Source organism: Phacochoerus africanus, chromosome 9, assembly GCF_016906955.1.
Source record: "Phacochoerus africanus isolate WHEZ1 chromosome 9, ROS_Pafr_v1, whole genome shotgun sequence".
In the NCBI taxonomy this organism is placed as follows: Eukaryota; Metazoa; Chordata; class Mammalia; order Artiodactyla; family Suidae; genus Phacochoerus; species Phacochoerus africanus.
In genome coordinates this window covers 126,162,482-126,183,266 of record NC_062552.1, presented here as the reverse complement: position 1 = coordinate 126,183,266, position 20,785 = coordinate 126,162,482, and the positions used below count along the sequence as shown (strand labels likewise).

The 20,785-nt window shown below is 55.0% G+C and overlaps 1 protein-coding gene across 3 annotated transcripts in view; it reads left to right on the top strand.

Annotated features, from left to right (window-relative positions):
* CDC42BPB (CDC42 binding protein kinase beta) overlaps window positions 1-20,785 on the top strand; it is a 102,362-nt gene that overhangs the window by 60,190 nt on the left and 21,387 nt on the right. For all 3 annotated transcript variants that reach the window (XR_007137172.1, XM_047797172.1, XM_047797173.1), the window contains exons 7-21: window positions 1,639-1,839; window positions 4,001-4,249; window positions 5,459-5,538; window positions 6,932-7,098; window positions 7,169-7,288; window positions 8,729-8,862; window positions 10,084-10,326; window positions 12,674-12,784; window positions 14,195-14,439; window positions 14,516-14,621; window positions 15,263-15,387; window positions 15,615-15,720; window positions 17,300-17,448; window positions 17,955-18,049; window positions 19,750-19,829. Coding sequence is in view for 2 of the 3 variants with exons in the window: in XM_047797172.1 (XP_047653128.1) it covers window positions 1,639-1,839; window positions 4,001-4,249; window positions 5,459-5,538; window positions 6,932-7,098; window positions 7,169-7,288; window positions 8,729-8,862; window positions 10,084-10,326; window positions 12,674-12,784; window positions 14,195-14,439; window positions 14,516-14,621; window positions 15,263-15,387; window positions 15,615-15,720; window positions 17,300-17,448; window positions 17,955-18,049; window positions 19,750-19,829 (2,211 nt within the window). In the remaining variant the exon portion in view is untranslated. The remainder of the gene's footprint in view (window positions 1-1,638; window positions 1,840-4,000; window positions 4,250-5,458; window positions 5,539-6,931; window positions 7,099-7,168; window positions 7,289-8,728; window positions 8,863-10,083; window positions 10,327-12,673; window positions 12,785-14,194; window positions 14,440-14,515; window positions 14,622-15,262; window positions 15,388-15,614; window positions 15,721-17,299; window positions 17,449-17,954; window positions 18,050-19,749; window positions 19,830-20,785) is intronic.

The following is a 20,785-nucleotide window of genomic DNA, read 5'->3' as shown; positions in this document are numbered from 1 at the left end:
TTTTTGCAGTTACAAAAGTAATACATGTGCCTTCTGAAAGGGGGGTTGTCAGGTTTCCTCGAATCCCTAGGCAGCTGAAAGTGTGTCAGCCCTGCAGTGAGGAAGGTGCAGCTCTTGGGTCTCTTCTTAAGATGTCCTGGCAGGTGGATATTCTCAGTTCTGTCTTGCGCAGGAACTTCCTGTCGGTCACGGGTGTTGGGGGTCTAGACATGGGGGCTTTGATGCTCAGCATTCCAAGAGCCCGTGGACACTCCCCCTGCAGAGCAGGTCACCCCTGAAGTGCCTGTCACCAGGAGACCCGCCCTGGGCCTTGGTCAGACCAGCTTTCTGGCGCATTGGCCTCGTGGGGCTGCCCTAACCCACTGGCCGCTTCCCATGAGCAGCTTCCACGGCGCTGGGGGTTGCCTGCCTTCTGCCTGTGGCCCTTGTCGTGGTTTTCGTGTGAGACGCTTGGAGTCTCTTCTTTTAACCCTACACAAAGTGGAAAGTCTAAGGCAACTACTTTTCCTCTTGTAGAACTGGGAGCTTTCAAGCAGCAGTAAAAGAACCAGTGAAACTGGCCTCGTTGACAGGGTTTTAAAGGGAGTGAAGTGGTTTACTCGCTTTGTCTCCGCAAAAGCCAGTCTCTTACTTCTAGAAGTCTCGATGTGCTGTGTTGATTGACATCTGGGTGCTGTCCCCGAGTCCAGCCTCCAGGGATGGAGCGGTGGCCTTGGTCACCTTTCTTACCTGCACGGCCTCGCATCCAGATGGACAGTCACCTGTGTCGCAACCGGGCCGCCCAGTCTCCCTGCTGCCTGCTGTCATTCAGATGGGCTCTGGGTGGGGACCCGAGGAGAGTCTGGCCTTTCTCCGGCCAGGTCTTTTTGGTTGGTGTCCCCGTCCTGCAGGCCCCCCTGTGCTCTGAGACCAGCCTGTGATTCTCTGTGGCACTTGCTGTGTGCTCGAGAGCACCTGGGCACCCAGCTGGTACCAGGACCTGCCTCTAGACCTCCTGTTTGGGAGGTCACAGGGCAGCTCCTCTGGGAGCCTGTTGATGTGCAGCATCTTAGAACCTGTCTTTTTTTTTTTTTTTTTTTTTTTAAATGGCCACCCCCGACATATGGAAGTTCCTGGGCCAGGATTGAATAAGAGCCACATCTGTGGCAACGCCGGATCCTTTAACCCTCCGTGCTGGGCTTGGGGTTAAGCCCGTGCCTCCTCAGCAACCTTAATTTACTATGCCACAGCGGGAACTCCCTTAGAATCCGTCTTATAAGAGCCCAGGTGGTGCCCATGCCCATGAAGGTCTGAGCAGGCCTGGCCTGGACGCACGTGGACCCTGGACCACAGTATGAGCAGCGATGGACAGTGTGGCAGTGCAGTGCCACGTGGGAGCTCTGGTGGGGCGCTTGGGCACTGAGAGACCCAGTGTGCCAGAGAGCCTTGCGCATTCTGGAAACTGCCCGAGGTTTAGTGTGGTGAGAACATTTATTTGCATTGAATTTTGAATTAATTAGGTTTTAAAATCATGATCATGTGCCGGTTTTGTTCCATGATTTTTTCATCATCTGTTGTCTCTGTTAGAGAGAAAGTAATTGGAAGTGTGAACTTGGAGGCTCTCCTAGGGTTCCCCTCAGCAGTGCCCTCTCCCCGAAGGTCCAGTCCTCCGTGGCCGTGGGCACCCCGGACTACATCTCCCCGGAGATCCTGCAGGCGATGGAGGACGGCATGGGCAGGTACGGCCCCGAGTGCGACTGGTGGTCGCTGGGCGTCTGCATGTACGAGATGCTCTACGGAGAGACGCCGTTTTATGCGGAGTCGCTGGTGGAGACCTACGGCAAGATCATGAACCACGAGGTGAGACCCCACCCCCACCCCCGCCCCGCCCCCGGCCCCGCCCCGGCCCCCGCCCCGGCCCCCCGCCCCGCCCCCGCCCCGGCGAGGTTTCGGAGGCAGGATCCCCCCGGCTGCCCGCCCGGCTGCCCACCCAGCAGCCGTGGGCGTGAGGGGAGCCGACCCGCTTCCTGGTGGCGGGAGGTGGTGGTCATCGGGTCGGAGCCCCGCAGGAGAAGGGGCTTTGGAGGAAAGACGCGGGCGCCCGGGGGACGGGGGAGCTGGGGGCTGCCCGCAGGCGGCCGGGCGGGCGCTTCACCTGTAGGCCGGTTTCGCTGGTGCGGTGCCGGCTCTCACTCGCCTTTTCCCAGAAGTAGGTTATCCAGCGGCTCCCGCGTCCGCACAGCAGTTGTAAACCCTCTTGGTCCTGTTTCTTTTCCTCTTATTTTTCCCTTTTCCCTTTCTCAGCGGTTCATTTTTCACTTCAGCATTGCTGTCTTCTGTCTGTCCTTCGTTTTCTTTTTATTATTTCCTACTCCAGCTCATATTTTTGTTATCTGTGTTTTTTCTTTATACTTCCCGTCACACGTCTTTCTTATGCCAGTTTCCTCCTCTCAGGCGCTTCTTGCAGTCTTTCCCCGCCTGCTCGGCCCCTCACACACCCCAGGAAGGCTCCCCCAACTCGTGCACTGCTCTGTCCCCCAGCCCCGTCTCCTGTTGTTTGCTCCAGTAGAGAGCAGCTCAGTGGTAAAGGGTCTTTGTTTAAATCAAAGCAAGTTACACTTTTTATTTTGTTTTGTTTCAGGCCTGCACCTGTGGCACATGGAAGTTCCCAGGCGAGGGGGTTGAATTGAGCTACAGCTGCCCGCCCACACTTCAGCCACAGCAAACACGGGATCCGAGCTGCATCTGTGACCTATGCTGCAGCTCTCGGCGATGCCGGATCTTTAACCCACTGAGTGAGGCTAGGGATCGAACTCACGTCTTCATGGATGCTGGTCGAGTTTGTAAACTGCTGAGCCACAATGGCAACTCCTGCAAGCTATACTTTAAAAAACACTTCTGAAATAGAAATAAATTTTTTCATTTATAAGTCAATATATACTTACTCTAAAAACTTCAGACCTTTCAGACACTGCAAAAGGACAGACACTAAGTAGTGAAAGTCTCCCCACCCGCTGCTCCCTGATGGGCGTGGTGAAGGTGGCAAACAGGGCTCGTGGACTCCAGGAGCCTGTTATTCCTGGGGCTTGCTGCCTGTGGGGCCTGGTCCCGGGGTCACTGCGTGTTCATTTATTCCGTCTTCGCAGCAGCCCTGGGAGGCACAGCTGCTGACTAGCCTTAGAGATCGCAGAGCTGAGGCCGGGGCAGCAGTGGCGGCTTAGCGCTCAGGCCCACTGGGCGGGGATGTGTGTGGCTCTGTGGACCTCAAGCTGCTGTCTGGATGGTGGGGGAGGGTGTGTTTAAGTAAATGCTCTGCCATCACACATGGCCGGTATTTCTTTGTCCGCTTTCCCTTAGTGCACAGAGATGGCCCTTACTTTCCGTGTATGTGTGCCCTGTGTTTTTTTTAATGAGCGCCCCCCTGGTTTTGGCTGCACCACACAGCATGCAGAAGTTCGCAGGCCAGGGGTCGAACCCATGCCACAGCAGCGACCTGCCCGGCTGCAGTGACAACGGCCGATCCTTAGCCCACTGAACCACATGGGAACTCCTATCAAGTCCCTTTTCGATGAGCATTTAGCTAATTGTCAGTTTTCTTGGTTAGAACATAATGGCGTCTCGAGCGTGTTGTTTTCTCTTTGCGACTGTCTAGAATAAATTTTAGAAGTGGAACTGCCATAGCCGTTGGCACATGTGTTCTCAGAGGCAGTGCCTGTTGGTGTTCCCGCCAACAGCCTGTCGTCGGCCTTCTTTGCCACCTTGATAGGTGAAAATTTATCGCTGTTTTATTTTACATGCAAGGTGGTAACAAGTCTGCCGTGAGTAAACCCGGTAAGACAGTTTTCACGTTTGCTTGTCTGGACTTCAGTTTCTCTGGCTTTGGTGGCACTTAGATGCTGTGAAATAAAAGGGACTGCTGCTTTGGAGGACCAGCTTCTGCCTGGTTTCCCTCGATGTCTGTGCTCGGGAGCTGCTTCTGAGGGTTTTCACCTCGTGTCCACGGGTCGCCCCTCTTCCCCAGGAGCGATTTCAGTTCCCTTCCCACGTCACGGATGTGTCTGAGGAAGCGAAAGATCTCATCCAGAGGCTGATCTGCAGCCGGGAGCGCCGGCTGGGCCAGAACGGGGTTGAGGACTTCAAGAAGCACGCGTTTTTCCAAGGCCTGAATTGGGAAACTATACGGAACCTCGAGGCACCGTACATTCCAGACGTGAGCAGCCCTTCGGACACGTCCAACTTCGACGTGGACGACGACGTGCTGAGAAACGTCGTAAGTGGGGCGCGGGGCGGGCCTGTGTGCGCCGTGTCCCATTGGAGGCCGCGCGTCACGGTCACGAACCTTAGCGCCGTGGCGAGTCTGAAACTGTTGGCAGCTCTCAAGAAAATGCACCTTTCCCTCCAGCCTTTAGCTTGGTCCCTCATGTCCCGTTTTACAGACGATGGGTCACTCAGGTTGGGTAAAACGGAGCTGAATAGCTGTTTTGGGTCAGAATTCATCAGACGTACTTGCCTGTCACAGCCCCGTCGCCCCCGCGGAGCGCCTGCTTGCTGCCCCGCCAGCGGCGTGCAGGCCCCCGGGCTTCTGGCCGTTGCTGCTGTCCCCCGAGCACGAGGACAGGTCCAGTCTTTTACCTTCACGTGGGCTCTGCGTGCACGTGCAGTGGTTCCTCCCGAGGCAGCAGGTCGGGCGACAGTGAGTGGCTGACGTTGAAGAGGGTGGGTTTCCCAGGCGGGGGCTTCGGATGCCCGAGACGCGTCCCTCCAGCCCCGGAGGGTCTTGTGCAGACGGCGTAGCGCTCCTTGGGCCTCATCGCATCTGGCCTCATCAGTCTGTACATGGCTTTGTCGAGGGCGGAGAAACTGAGGGTCGGCCGCGCCTGAAAAAAAAACACCTTGATTACACCTTAGTTTGGAGACGTGTTCTTCATAAAATAATAGCGGAACCTGAGATGACAGGAGAAAAGCATTGTCGTTGCTGAAAGGACTTTTCCTGGATGTCAGAGAAAATATTTCCACGCTGAAAATTCCCAGATGAATAAGTTTACCTTTATTTTCAATAGAGAAGGACCCTCGGGTTGAAAAACAGAGTTGTAATTAACTTATCTAAGTCTACCTTTTGGGCTCCAGACTCTGTTTCTGCCTCTGTTTCAGGCCAAGAACCTGGAGCCCAGCATCTGCCCCCTGTCACCCCAGGGTCCTGCTGAGCAGTGGCTCCTCCCGCTTTAAAGGTTTCCCAGTTACTGGCCAGATCCCTGTCCAGCCTTTGTCATTGGCGTCGTCGGAAGCAGTGTGTCTGTCCCCCTCTTGGCATCGTCCTTTGGCTGGAGCCAGGCATTAGAAGTAAACGCGCCAGGCTCAGGCAGGCCGAGCGCTGCTCCCCGGTGCCGGCTCAATGCCGCCGTCACAGCAGCGCTCCTTCCTCCTCGTTCGCCGTGTGCTAGAGCATCACTTCATTTGTGTTGTGTGTGTTCTTGCGCAGGAAATACTACCTCCCGCGTCTCACACAGGCTTTTCGGGGCTACACCTGCCCTTCATCGGCTTCACGTTCACAACAGAAAGGTACGTCTGCCTCCATCCTCCGCAGCAGAGCCCCGGGCAGAGAGGCAGGGCGCGCGGGTGCGTCTGTGCGAGGGCACGCCCGGCTCGGGCTGGGAGGGCCGTGTGGAAGGGAGCAGGGGGGTGGGGGGTAAAAGACGCCCCCCGGTTGCTGTGCGTGAGCACCTGCAGCAGGGCCGGCAGACCGTTTCCCCTAACGGGCACCTTAGCAGTTGAGGCCTTGTGGTTCCTGTGGTGTGTTCTTCTAGTTTACAGCCGAAGGACCTGAAAGCCGTTCTTAGGTCGCGAGAGGCCTTGGGGGCCTTGCTGGGCCCTGGCCTCTGCAGGCCCACGGCATCCGAGGCTCAGGGAGCCCATGAGTCCAGTGGAGCTCAGCTGAGAGCCGTCTTCACAGAGCACTCGGCTTGCTTTTGTAGAGACTTTAGCTGCCGTTCGCCGTAGCTGCCACTGGAGGGGCTGCAGGACCCCCCCCCCTCCCCACAACGACGTTCTGGAGAGCCGAGAGCTGGGGCCCCACAGGCCCCATGGCTGTGTTTGGATGTGGAGGCCTCTGTCTTACATGGGCCTCTTGCAGCGTCATGTTGCCCGAGGTGCTTTAACTTGCTTTTAAAAGGAAACTGGGCCAAGAAGAAAGGGGTTGGGAAGAAAGGCGGGTGAAATAAAACAGACCGAGCTCCCTTGGCGCCTGCAGCAAGGTTGCAGAACTTGATTCACGGCTTCTGGCGCCTGGTGCCCAAATAGACAGAAATCCCCTAGAAGAAGGGGCTTCTGCTCAAGCGGCAGAAACTGTCTGTAGGTGTGAGCTCAGCGGCACTTAAAAGCCAGGTGATGGCCGATGCCTCCTGGCCCAGGGGACCTACTGTCCTTCTGTAGAGGTTCTCGGCCTTTCTGGTGCTAATCAAACCCTTGGGCCCCAGAGTCTCCCCCGAAGCAGACTCCACAAGTGTTGGCACAGCAGCACCCTCAGGCCACCAGCCAGCCCCTCTGTGAGCGCATGTCTGCCGGCTGCCTCATGGCACTCAGGGTAGGACTCAGAAACGTCCCTGGCGTCACTGTCACGTAAAAGCCAGTGGAGGGAGTTCTGCTTGGCAGGTCTGTTAAGCTTTCAGCACTGTCACTGCGTGGCTTGGGTTGCTGTTGAGGTTGGAGGTCGATCCCTGGCCCCAGAACTTCCACATGCTCTGCGGGCGCATCCCTCTCCACCGCCTGTTGTCATTGTCCTCTGCAGTAAGGAAGACTTTGGTCGGCGTTGGGCTCTGTAAACAATACAGTCTTTTCGCAGGTGTTTTTGTTTGCCAGTATAAAAAGGCTGCTCTTTTCCCCCGGGGAGTTTTTAAATGCTATTGAAATCCCTTTAAGTTCTCGGTAGATCAGAATCGCCGTTGCTTATTTGCAGCTGTTTTTCTGACCGAGGCTCTCTGAAGAGCATAATGCAGTCCAGCACGCTGACCAAAGACGAGGGCCTGCAGCGGGACTTGGAGAACAGCCTGCAGGTTGAAGCCTATGAGAGGCGGATCCGGAGGCTGGAGCAGGAGAGGCTGGAGCTGAGCAGGAAGCTCCAAGGTTAGTGCAGAGCCTAGCTGTGCAGTGCCGTCCCCGCGGGCCCACGCTCACACCCTGTCTCTGTCTCCAGAGGCCACCCAGACCGTGCAGTCCTTCCACGGTGCAGCCCGGACCCTGGGCAGTGCCGCCCGTGACAAAGAAATCAAAAAGCTCAACGAAGAAATTGAACGTTTGAAGAATAAAATAGCAGGTGAGAGTTTTCAGGTCAAACTGCTTAGTTTCTGTTCTAGGGCATTAATTGCTGCAAAGAAAATTTTCAGAGTCCTTTTCATCAGATGGCAAAGCAGGGGACAGAGCTTGTTAAACTTCAGCAAACCCGCTTAGAGTTCTGGCACGTTGCCAATGTGATTAAAATTATTTCTCCAGGAGTTCCCGTCGTGGCGCAGTGGTTAACGAATCCGACTAGGAACCATGAGGTTGCGGGTTCGGTCCCTGCCCTTGCTCAGTGGGTTAACGATCCGGCGTTGCCATGAGCTGTGGTGTAGGTTGCAGACACGGCTCGGTCCCGCGTTGCTGTGGCTCTGGTGTAGGCCGGTGGCTACAGCTCCGATTCGACCCCTAGCCTGGGAACCTCCATATGCCTCGGGAGCGGCCCAAGAAATAGCAACAACAACAACAACAACAAAAAAAAGACAAAAAAGACAAAAATAAAATAAAATAAAATAAAATAATTTCTCCAACTTGCTTAACTCTACTAGTATGATATTATAGTTATGGCTGGAATCAGTTCCTAATATTTTATCCATAAACTCTCAGAATACTGTGTGTTTTCTATCTTAATTCTCCTCTTTGTCACTCTGAGGCAGAAGTGCCGCCCGAAGCTTTCTTCGGCGGCTGTGCTGTCTTTTCAGTGTGTTAGGTGCTGGAGCTCTTGTTACTGTGCATGCTTGAGGGTTATCAGAGCTTCCTAAAGTCTCGGGTCACTTTTTTTTTTCATCCTGCCCTGGGCCTGGCCGCGGGGGAGGGAGCTGAGGATCTGGTGGCAGCTCTTGGTCCCTTGGCCACGTCCCCTCAGGTCCAGCTGCCCTTGGCTCCTCGGGAGCCTCTGGCTTGGGTCCGGTCCACTGTACATCGCTCCCCAGCTGGGAAGTCGCTCAGGACCCCAGAGCTGTTGCTCTGACACACTGGGCTTCTCATCGGAAACCCCAGTAGCTTCTGCTCTCACCTGGACCAGCTCGGCTTCCACGGGGACAGGAACTGGGGCTGCAGCCGAAGCTGGGGGTTGGAAACTTTGCAGTGGTCCTCCAGTACCCGCTGGATCCACCCCCCGCCCCAGACTCTAGAACCCACATCAAACTATAAGGAGCCGAAGAGAAGTGGTTTGCAGGGTTGGTCTCTTGAAGCTGCTGGACTGGCAAGAGAGGGCCCTCAGCCTCTCCTTCGGTTAGACCGTGCTGCTGGCACGAGCGGGCGTGTGCCGCCCTGGGGTTTGTGGTCCCTGGGAGAGAGTGTGCAAAAGATGGAGCAGAGTCTGGTGAGTGTGCTGGTGCATGCAGGTAGCTCTGCACATGTGCAGGAGACCCTCAGACAGGCTTCAAGGTAGTAAAGAGTATTGGGATTATTAAATAAGTCACTGTCCCTAAGTCAGAGAGCAAAGGGAACCGGACTTTCTCCTTTGCTCAAATTGCAGAGTCAAATAAGCTGGAGCGACAGCTTGAGGACACGGTGACTCTTCGCCAAGAGCAGGAGGACTCCACGCACCGGCTGAAAGGCCTGGAAAAGCAGTACCGTGCGGTGCGGCAGGAAAAGGAGGACTTCCACAAGGTACTCAGAGGCCGGGTGTGTGCGGACAGGCTGTGCGTGATTTGGCAGAGGGTGTGAGCTTGAAGTCGTGGGGACGTGGCCTCCAGGGCCCTTGTCCCTGCAGATCCCTGGCCCGTGCTTCCTGCAGCTCCTGAAGAGCCAAGCAGCTCCGGGGGTCCCGCTGCGCCTGGTCGTAGGTGGCCCCAAGCCTCGCCTCGCCTCGCCTGGTCCACACCGTCCAGTCGCCACAGCGGGCACTGTCCCCCAAGTGAGAGCGAGGACCTGGCACTGAGCACAGAGGGCTCCCCTGCGGCTTGGTCCCGGTCGCCGGCGCGGCGCGCAGAGGGTGCTGGCCCTCGCCCTTCTGGCCGCCAGCTGAGCTGCCCTCCTGCACCTGCCGTTGTGGCAGCGGGATCTGCAAGAGGCCGCTGGTGAAAACGTGGGTGGTCTCCCCGTGGCGCCTTTATCAGTAAGACGCGGGCCGAGACACCCGTGTCCCCACACCAGGAGCGGTGAGGATCGTGTTTCCTAGAGCGCGTCCACTCGTAACCCTGAGCTGGGGCCCGTTCTGTGCGACAGGCAGGATTTCAGTTCCCGGTACTCTGCCACCTGCAGCGTGGGGCAGGGAAGCGTCCCTGAGCGGGCCCGGGGCCTGTCCTCCTGTGCTGGGAGCTGCCCCTCCAGCCTGCTCAGATCCTGCTGCTTCCAGGCGCAGGCCAGCAGGGCCCACCAAGCCGCCCGGTTGTCATGGGATCAGATGCAGGCAGGGAGGTGGCCAGAGCCGCGGGTGGTAAGGCCAGGCATCAGGGCACCAGAGGGACAGCCGGATTCCGTGCCTCAGACTTGTTAAGGGTCAGGCATTCTTTGGTTGACGTCTTAGGCATTTTCATTTATGATCTGTTCTTCTCTGATTCTGGTGTGGTTTAAGTAACTGGATTGATGACCAAGCCCGTGCTTCCTGTCTTTGTGCCCGTGGATGACGCAGGGAGAGGCCCTGAGCCAGGCTGCTCCCACCGCAGGAGGGCTTCCCCTGGGCCCGGGGGCTGCGCGTGTGGCTGCGCAGGGACGGGGCAGAGGGCTGTTCCCGGAGCACCGGTTCTGGGGTCGTGACTGCAGCCGGTCACCGGTGTTGTCTGCCACGTTCAGCCCTCGGCAGGCGCTCAGAGCCCCCAGGGCTTCGCTGCCTGTGCCCGGGCAGCCCAGCCTCTCAGACGTAACCCGTGTCTGACTCTCTGTGTTCAGCAATTGATTGAAGCTTCCGAGCGGCTGAAGTCCCAGGCCAGGGAACTGAAGGACGCCCACCAGCAGCGGAAGCTGGCCCTGCAGGAGTTCTCGGAGCTCAACGAGCGCATGGCCGAGCTCCGCTCCCAGAAGCAGAAGGTGTCTCGGCAGCTGCGGGACCGAGAGGAGGAGGTGGAGGCGGCCGTGCAGAAGATCGACGCCCTGCGGCAGGAGGTCCGCAGGGCCGACAAGTGCCGGAAGGAGGTACTCCTGCCAGCCGGGGCTCTGTGGGCCGGCCGCCGGGCGATTCCAGTAAAACGTCTCTCCGAACCCAGGCTGTGGGCGTTCCCGTCGTGCCGTAGTAGAAACAGACCCGACTAGTATCCATGAGGACACAGGCTCATCCCTGGCCTCACTCAGTGGGCCGGGGATCCAGTGTTGCCGTGAGCTGCAGTGTAGGTCCTAGACGTGGCTTGGATCCGGTGTGGCAGTGGCAGCTGCAGCTCAGATTCAGTCCCTAGCCTGGGAACTTCCATGTGCTAAGGGTGCCGCCCTAAAAAGCAAAACAGAATGAAACAACCTGGGCTGTGCTGTGTAAATCACTTTAAATGGATCTTAAGTTTGCCATGAAGCCAAGTGAGTTGCTGTTCTGAGCATTTATTTTGATTTGTGGTTCTCAGCCCTTGACACCTATTTGTGAAAGAGGTTTTTGTGGTACTAAAATGCCCTTTTAGGAGTTCCCATTTAGGCTTAGCGGGTTAAGGACCCAACATTGTCTCTGTGAGGACATGGGTTCGATCCTTGGCCTCGCTCAGTGGATTAAGGATCTTATGTTGCCGTGAGCGGCAGTGGAGGCCACAGACATGGCTTGGATCCTGTGTTGCTGTGGTATGGTGCAGGCCAGTGGCTGCAGCTCTGATTCAGCCCCTAGCCTGGGAACGTCTATGTGCCGCAGATGCAGTCATAAAAAATAAAATTCCCTTTTAAAGCAGAGTGGTGGGTATTCATGCACAGGGCATGCCATAGAAGCACGTCATGAGGCGATGCGGCATGGCCTCAGTAGGGATAAAGACTGGAGGGAAGGAAGGCGAGTCTCTGCCTGGCGTGCGCCACGCCAGCTGCTTAAAGCAGCAGTTCTAAGCCTGGTGTCAGGACTCCCTTCACCCTGACGAAATCCCTGAGAAGAAAAAGGAGTTCCCTGGTGGCCTCGTGGTTAAGGGTCCAGCGTTGTCATTGCCGCGGCTCGGGTCGCTGCCGTGGGCCAGATTCATCCTTGCCCCGAGAACTCGCGCATGCCATGGGCACAGCCAAAACACGTCTTTGAGGCCCCGGAGAGCTTTTGTTGATGTGGTTGTAGATCTTAATGTTTTACCATGTTAGAAATTAAAACTGAAAGCTTTTTTTCAATATTGACAAATAGACTCATTAAATGTTAATTAACATAAATACTTTTTATGAAAAGTGACTTTTTAAAAAAATGTAATGAGTGGCATTTGTAATATTTTTGTGCTTTTCTTTAGTATCTGACTTATCAGAACGCACCTAGGTTCATGTGTCTGTTTCTGCATTCAGTCTGTAGTGATAGGCTGCTTTGGATAATGTGCTTGAAGAAAACCCAGCTCCTACACATAGGTGATTAGAAGAGGAAGGGCCTTGCAGACCCTGAAAGTCTCAGGACCCCACTTTGAGGACTCTTGCCCTAGATAATTCCACATGTTCTGCTGTTTTGTTTTTTTCTTTTAATTTTATGGCTGCACACACGGCTTATGAAGTTCCCAGACCAAGGATTGAATCTGAGCCACAGCTGTGCCCTCTACACCAGGCCGGTGGTCAAACCTGCACCTTTCCAGTGACCCAAGCCTCTGCAGTCAGGTTTTTAACCCACTACACCACAGTGGGAACTCCAAATGAATATTCTGCTATTACAGGGCCACATGATTCCCATAAGCCTTCCTTTAAAATTCTGTTAGGGTTTTTACTCCGTAAAAGGAAGCGAGGTGGACTCACAGGCTCTTGTTCCTTTCACGCTCATGTTAAGGGCTCGTGGCCTCCCAAGGCTTAGTTGTTTCTCAGTTGATTTTGCAACCCCAGTGCAGTTGTATTTAGAGCCAACTACAGCTCTCCCCTCTGAACGCCTAATCAGGCATCACCATTCCAGTTCTGGCAGAAGTGACACTGTGTCTGGGACTCTAAAATGATTTGGGAGTAGGCGCACGGCTGCAGCAGGTGGGCAGGTGGGTGTGGCGAGCTACCTGCTGGTACCGGCAGTGACGCGGCTGGAGGGCTCCTTAGAGCGCTGCTGTCCTTGGCAAAAGTAGATTTGGCTTCAGCAGATTTTACAAGCACCTGTTGTCACAAACCAGTATCCTTTCTTGAAGTATAGTTTCAAAGGAAATGAGATTTAACTGAGAATTTAAACTTGTTTTGCTAACCAACCATTCCAGTTAAGTCCTGAAATGTCCTCTCAGCCTTTAACTTGTGATAAAATCTGCTGAAGAATTACTGAGCCCTTCAAGGTTTTGTGGCTGAGAGCAAGCTCCTTCTGGGTGAAGATCTGCCTGATTCAGGCACTTGCTTTGTGTGATAAGAAGCGATATTCTTCTTTCTGCAGCTGGAAGCTCAGCTCGAGGACGCGGTTGCCGAGGCCTCCAAGGAGCGCAAGCTGCGAGAGCACAGCGAGAACTTCTCCAAGCAAATAGAGAGTGAGCTTGAGGCCCTCAAGGTAGTGCCTTGCTCGGCCTTTTTCTTCCTGAGAGAGTGTCCACCTTGTGGCACTTGCCCTAAGCGCCTCGCACCCTCCCTCGGGGCGGCTCCGAAAGGGGCAGGCTGGGGATGGGCCATGAACTTGGTGTGAAAGCTCATACAAGCTTTTCACTTTTAGACACTAGGTTTGAAGTTCCCGTCATGGCTCAGCGGTAATGAACCCGACTAGTGTTCATGAGGACGAGGGTTCGATCCTGGCCTTGCTCAGTGGGTTAAGGATCCCGCTTTCCGTGAGCTGTGGTGTAGGTCGCAGACGCAGCTCGGATCCTGGGTTTCCGTGGCTGTGGTGTAGGTCATAGCCACAGCTCCAATTCAGCCCCTAGCCTGGGAACCTCCATGTGCTGCAGGTGTGGCCCTAAAAAGACAAAACAGAAAAAAAGAAAACAGGTTCTTTGAGGTCTTTCCCCGCGTGAGTGTCTCAGGCAGCCTGAGACAAGCCCTGGTCAGCTGACGCCTAATGCTTTCTCTGCAGCTGGGGCTTCTGCATTCAGTGGAGTCCATTTCTGGAAAAGCTCCTCACAGCCCATGTCCAGCCTGGTCGTCCGGGGCCGCGGGTGGGGGGGAGGGGGGGGCAGCAGGGGGGGGGGCGCTCCTTGTTCCCTGCAAGACGTCAGATACGGGGGCCGCTCTCTGGGCCTCGGGTCCTCATCCGTGCGATGGAGACAGCGGGTCTTCTCTCCCCGGAGCCCTGCACCTGGCCCATCCCCCAGCTCACACCCGAGGCCCCTGTTTGTGTTCATCAGCCCTGCTTCCACCGCGGCAGCCTTTGCTTGGACTGGCTGCCCGGTGACTGAGCCCCCGTCGGGCTTTGCCCTCGGCAGTGCCCTTCTCCCAGCGGCTTGTTAAACCCCAGTCAGCCCAGCGTGTCCACGGGGCCCGGATGGCTCCCTGCCGCTCTCCAGTGACAGCAGCCTCCTTACCTGGTGGCCCCTCCTCCTCGCTGGCCTCACCCCATCTCCCTGACCAGTTCTTCCCCCCTGACGCCCACCTAATGCCTCTGCCCTTGCGGCCCCCTGACCCCCATCCCCACCCTGCGCTGAAGACCTTCCTGGCCTGCCAGCTCACCTCCTGTGCCACCGCCTCAGCGGCGCCCCCAACCACCCGTAACCCTTTCCGGAGGGCCTGCCTCTCAGCCCTGGGAAGGTCCCTCTTGGCCGAACGGATCAACAGCCCAAGGGGACCCCGCGGACCGTTGGTGTCAGAGCGTGAGACGGAGGCAGCTGCGGCCTTGGCACGGCGCCTGGCCTGCGTGGGGCGGGGGCACAAGGAGCCGTGCTGGCAAGAGCCCGCATGCAGCCAGGTGGTGGGTGACCCTTGGCCCTCGGGGCGGGCACAGAGGTGTGCACTTAACCCCGACCCCTATCTGCAGATGAAGCAAGGAGGCCGGGGGCCAGGCGCCACCTTGGAGCACCAGCAGGAGATTTCCAGGATAAAGTCTGAGCTCGAGAAGAAAGTCCTGTTTTACGAGGAGGAGTTGGTCAGGCGTGAGGCCTCCCATGTGCTGGAGCTGAAGACCGTGAAGAAGGAGGTGCACGATTCCGAGGGCCACCAGCTGGCCCTGCAGAAGGAGGTGCTGGTGCTGAAGGACAAGCTGGAGAAGTCCAAGCGGGAGCGGTAAGTCCGCACAGCGGCAGGGCCCGGAGGGCGCCGGCCGGGCCGGGCTCCTGAGCCTGTGCCCTCCGCTTCCCAGGCACAGCGAGCTGGAGGAGGCCGTGGGCACAGTCAAGGACAAATACGAACGCGAGAGGGCCGTGCTGTCCGAGGAGAACAAGAAGTTAACTGCTGAGAACGAGAAGGTAACTCGAGGGATCTGAACTGCCGCTGAGTGGAAACTGGTTTTTTTTTTTTTTCATTCTTGAGTCTTAGAAGTTTCGTGTTTTCAACACTCTAATTTTTAAATGAAACGTGTTTGATCTTTTAAGTGGGATGTTTCCATTGGGTTATGCTAATTATCTGAAACCACTCACTCTTGTTTTTTGTATGTGCGTGTGTGTCCTTTTGTCTTTTTAGGGCTGCACCCGTGGCACATGGAGGTTCCCAGGCCAGGGGTCCATTTGGAGCTGTAGCCATCAGCCGACACCACAGCCACAGCAACGCCAGATCCAGGCTGTGTCTGTGACCTACACCACAGCTCGTGGCAACGCCAGACCCTTGACCCGCTGATCGAGGCCAGGGATCGAACCTGCAGCCTCATGGTTCCTAGTCGGATTTATTTCCGCCGCGCGTGATGGGAACTCCTCGCTCTTGTATTGAAATGCGACTTAAGTTAGATGTGATCAGAAAGTTCATGTTGGAAACTTAGTTTGGAAAAATCTCATAATAATTTTTTAAAAATGTTTCAGGTCTTCAAAAAAAGCTTGTAGTTTTGATAATGGTAACATCTTGTGTATGAAGGATGCCAGATAATGAGCCGCGTGCCGCAATTGTTTGATTTCAGCTTTGTGCCTTTGTGGATAAGCTCACAGCTCAAAATAGGCAGTTGGAGGACGAGCTGCAGGATCTGGCGGCCAAGAAGGAGTCGGTTGCCCACTGGGAAGCCCAGATCGCAGAGATCATTCAGTGGTGCGTGTGCGCCGCGGTTCTCTCGTCTCCCCAGATGCGTGACGTCTGGGGCAGCAGTCCTGTCCAGGAGCATCACGTGGGACTGAGGGCGTGGGTCGGGGCCAGGGCTGGCCTTCGCCCACACGGCGCCGGCTTGTCACAGGCGATGGGGTGACGGCGCTGTGCAGTCGGTCCCGGGGCGGGACGCCCAGGCGCCTCGCGCTCACGGGAGGGTGTTCCTCCCGCAGGGTCAGCGACGAGAAGGATGCCCGGGGCTACCTTCAGGCCCTCGCTTCTAAGATGACTGAGGAGCTGGAGGCGCTGAGGAGCTCCAGCCTGGGGTCGAGGACACTGGTAGGTCCGCGGCTGAAACCGAGTTTGTGCTGCGTGGCGCCATCCCTGGCTCCACTTTGATGTGGGAGAGGCAGGTGCTCCCAGGGAGGCGAGGCTCCCACGCCCCCAGGAGGTCACCCCTTTCAAGGACCCCAGCACCTTATGGGTCCGGAGCCACAGGTTACTTTGATTACTTTGATACCATCATTTCTTTGGCAAATCCCCATTGAGTCCCAGGCTCCGTGGAGAAGCCTTAGAGCAGCAGGACTAAGGAGGTTTCGCTGTGTTAATGAAATGACCCGCCCGTCCATTCAGCGATCTGTGATTCGGGGCACCCAGGGTGGCGAGTGCCGGGGTGTCGCCGAGGACCCCCGGAGCCCCCTCTCCTTTGGTCAGTCTTGCAGCATCGCTAGGTGGGGCCCAGCTCTGCTGCTCCACGTCCTCTTCTGGTTGTCCCCCGAGCCCGAGACGCCTTCCTCCGTCAGTCGCCCTCTTCCCTGTCATGGAGGAGACATGAAAAATTCTCCACTGAATTCAGTGAAAGCCTAAGGAAAAGTTTACCAAGATGATCGCTCCAGATTTCCTGTGTAATCCTTTTTTTTTTTTTTTCTTGCTTTCTAGGGCCACACCTGCAGCGCATGGAGGTTCCCAGGCTAGGGGTCAAATCAGAGCCACCAGCCTATGCCACAGCCACAGCAACGTCAGATCCGAGCCACATCTGCGACCTGCACCACAGCTCAGGGCAACACTGGATCCTTCACCCACTGAGCGAGGCCAGGGATCAAACCCTCATCCTCGTGGACCCTAGTCGAGTTCATAACTCACTGCGCCATGGCAGGAGCTCCCTCCTGTGTACTCTCGATAGTCAATGAAATACACGAGGCAAGAAAAGGGAGGAGTGCTGAGCTCGGGCTGGTTTGTTTCACTGTTGCTTCGTCCTTCTCGGTCGCCGCATTCTTCCTTGCTCTTACTGTCCTAGTCTTCCATCATAGGTAGTGACCATCTAACTATCAGGATGAGGAAATAGGCTTTCAAGATAGCGGAAAACGAGGTCACTGCGACCCCGCGAGACAGCGTCACTCTGCAGAGTCCGGTAGAACCCTGGAGAGACCACACGATCAGCGATGAGTGGTCTCATCCTTGTAAACAAGACGTAAATGTAGTTCTTTAGAAGACCTCTCAGGAAGAATGAAAGTCACAGAGCATCAAAACTAAAATCACGTCCCTTAGACTTTTGTACTATCTGAGCGTTCATATTTGAACTCCAATATCTGGGAATTCGGGCTTGGTAGATGCAGACTATTGGGTTGAGAATGGATAAGCAGTGAGGGCCTGCTGTGCAGTGCGGGAAGCTATGTCCAGTCTCCTGGGATAGACCACGATGGAAAAGAATAGTTTTTTAAAAAGAGAGTGTGTGTGTGTAATTAAGTCCTACTGCTGCAGAGCAGAAGTTAGTGTACGTCGTGATACTTTGATTTAAAAATGTGTGTGTATGATGAAAGTTCAAGATTCGAGGAAGGTGAATTACATATTTGTTAGTATTAATTCCATTAAGCCAATAAATAGCTGAAGAATGTATCTCTCATGTTTGGATCTGCAGGATCCCCTTTGGAAAGTTCGCCGTAGCCAGAAGCTGGACATGTCTGCGCGGCTGGAGCTGCAGTCTGCTCTTGAGGCGGAGATCCGGGCCAAACAGCTCGTCCAGGAGGAGCTGAGGAAGGTCAAGGACATGAATCTCTCCTTCGAAAGGTGCTCAGGGACCTTTTCCGGCACCTACTAGGTGCTCGCTTAGAACCGGGAGGGCAGAAGTGAGTGCACGTCGCCTCCGGGCCATGCCTCGTGTTGCAGGGAGGTGACGAGAGCGTGTGAGTCTGTAGTTTGAGTGCCTGCGTCTCTGCCTGTGATGGGGGTGCTGGTACTCACCCCCCCCCATGCTAGGTGACAGGTATGTGGCCACGTGTCCTGTGAGCTCGCTCCTCCCCTTAGAGCTGCATGAGGTACACTGCCAGCAGCCACGACTGAAAGTCCACGTTCACTTACGATTCTGAAACACACGAGCTCTCTGGAGCCTCGCCAGGGCTGACCGCCGCGGGCGGGTTCACGGGTCTCTTTGTTGGCATCTGCCGCATGCCCACCCTGTCCTAGCGCTTTTCTGGCACCTGGGACGACTCTGTCCTCGTGTCTCGACACCTTCTGAACCAGCACATAGATGACCTGGGCTCCGTGCACTTAAAGCTGTCTGTTTTTTGTTTTAGCAAACTAAAGGATTCCGAAGCCAAAAATAGAGAATTATTAGAAGAAATGGAAATTTTGAAGAAGAAGATGGAAGAAAAATTTAGAACAGATGCTGGTAATTTAGAATCATAAGTTTCTGAATTGCTTAAGTCTTTTTTAATGTGATGGTTTTATTTTAGCTTTAATTTTTTTTTTAGGTTTAATAGTTTTTAGTTATATAAAGAAAAGACTTACAATAATTCCAAAGCCCAAATTCTGAAGTAGAGTACGTTCCCCAAAGGTAACCACGGTTTTGGGTTCTTCTTCCTTTGTTTCCTCTTTAAAATATAAAGCACATACCTGCTTGTGCACAGTTAGACATTCGCGGGTTGTCCTCATCCCCCCAGATTTTGCAGAACGAAGCCAGAGCCCGAGGCTGGGCCCCGGCCCTTGGCAGCCGTGCAGGCACTGCCGGCATTGGGCTGTCTGGTCTCTTGCTGTTGCAGCACTGCGGTGAGCAGCCATGTGCCTAGCAGTTCCCATTTCTCTGCGGGTATTTTGGGATCAACTTCCCACTGTGGGATTGCCGGTCAAAGGCTAAGCCTGGACGCTCAGGCTAAACATTGCTGGATTCTGCTCCGAGGCCGTGGGTGTGTCCCCACCCCAGTACAGGCGAGGCTCCTGCCCCACAGCCTCACCCGCAGAGCAGGATTTCACTCCACTGGCTGCAAAATAGCATCACATTGGCACTTTTGTTATCATGCACAAGACTGTACATCCTTTCATATATTCGAAGGCTATTTGTATTTCTTATTCTGTGGTTCATGTATTTGTATCTTCTGCCCATTTTTAAAAATTCAAGTTACGGCCTTAATTTTTAGAAGCTTTTTGTATATTGAGGACTGGAGCCTTTGGTTTGTGACAGACGTTGCAAGTATTTTCCTAGTATATCTTTCATCTTTTTACCTTGCTTGTGATGCGCTCCCTGCCAAGCACAAGGCAATTATTTTTTCAATTTTTCAATTTTTTTTACTTTTTAAGGGCACACCTGTGGCATATGGAAGTTCCCGGGCTAGGGGCCAGCCTCCGTCACAGCCATAGCAACACCAGATCCGAGCTGCGTCTGTGACCTACACTTGAGCTGCAGCAGCACCAGATCCTCAACCCACTGAGCGAGGCCAGGGATCAGACCTGCTTCCTCATGGACACTAGTTGGGCTCTTAACCTGCCGGGCCACAACAGGAACTCCCTGTTTGTTAAATTTTTGTGTGTCAAAATTACCAGCTTTCCCTCTTTTGAATCATGGGTATCCCCAGTCCCCAGTTATTTGAGTAATTCGCCTTTTCTTCTAATAAATACCGGGTGGTTTCATTTTTAAAATTGAGATTACTGATGCGGTTGGAATTTACCGGGATGTGAGGTTTGAGGCACAGACCTGTTTTGTCGTTTTCCTGTGGCTAGTGAGTTGTCCAGTACCAGCTATTAAAAAGTCTCTCGCTGCTGATTTCAGATGGGACTCTTACGTAGAGAGGTCACCAGGGGCCCAGGGCGGGGTTCTGGTTTCTGCCCTGTCGCTGCTCACAGGCAGGAGCCACCTGGTCCTAATTGGAGAGCCTCTCCTACCTGCGGCTCTAGCTCAGAGAGTGCCACCCTGGTGTCCTTGGTCACGCTCCCAAGTGTCCAGCCCTGCGGGGCCTAAAGGTGTGTTTACTGGAATGACACCAGATAGTCCCTTACCTTATGGAGAATTGATGTTTTAGTAACGCCGAGTCTTCCCATCTAAGCGGGAGATTCAGTCTTAAATTTTTACCTTGACTAGCCTTGTTTTTCTTATAGGGCTCAAACTTCCAGATTTCCAGGATTCCATTTTTGAATATTTCAACACTGCACCTCTTGCACATGATCTGACGTTTAGAGTAAGTAATTTTTTGTAAGTGCAAATGATGCTAAGTTACAAATAGTATATGAGATTTGACTCCCTGTGGGGCCCCAAACTCACCAGTAAATTGACATCTGATAGTTTATGACCCCGTGATTGGCCTGGGATGCTAAACATATAAGGTTAGAGGCAGTTTTGAGGTGTCTGAAACGTTCGCAGAGCAGCTTCCTCGGGTGAGGTGGATGTTGACAGAGCGCTCGGCATCCTCGGAAGAAAAACCCACACTGACCTCTGGCTGAGTGCCGGGAAGGCCAGGCAGCGTTTTAAGTACCAATTCCCCCAGTGCAGCAAGTGCAGAGTCAGCGGGCTCACCGCGGGCGGAGAAGGCGCTTTGGGAGAGCGGCCCGGCCCGGCTGACCCCCACAGGGGTGCCCCGGCGTGGCCCCCGCAGGGAGCGGCTGCTGAGCCGCGGGAGTCCCGCCCTGCCGGCCGCTGAGCTTCCCCACGACTCTCCTGGAGGCAGTGCGTCTTTTCCAGACGGTTAGGGATGGACCCTTACGAGCAGCCCCTGGAGGCACATCTCATCAGCCGGACTTCTGGTGTGGTCGTCACTGCTTTTGTTGGTTTCTAACTTTCTTTTCGAAAATTGTAAACCTGCAGGAAGGTTGAAAAAATAGTACAGGGAGCACATGTGTCTCTGAGCTGGCGCTTGGCTGCATCTGCGTCCTCTCTCCGCCTGCACACGCCTTCCTCCTCCTGAGCCATGTGGACCCGGGTACTTGCCACGTGTCCTCGGTCGCCTTTAGGCTGGAGCGGTGGCCTTGTCTTTTCTGCCCTTGTTACGCGTCGATGTTTTGGGGTGTCCAGACCCGTTGTCTTGGAGCACACCCTCTGCTCTTGTCTTGATTGGATGTGGGTTGAACGTTTCGGCGTGAACCCTGCCCAGGAGCCGGTGTGTCCTTGCCGCGGGCAGAGGCCAGCTGCCCCGCGTCG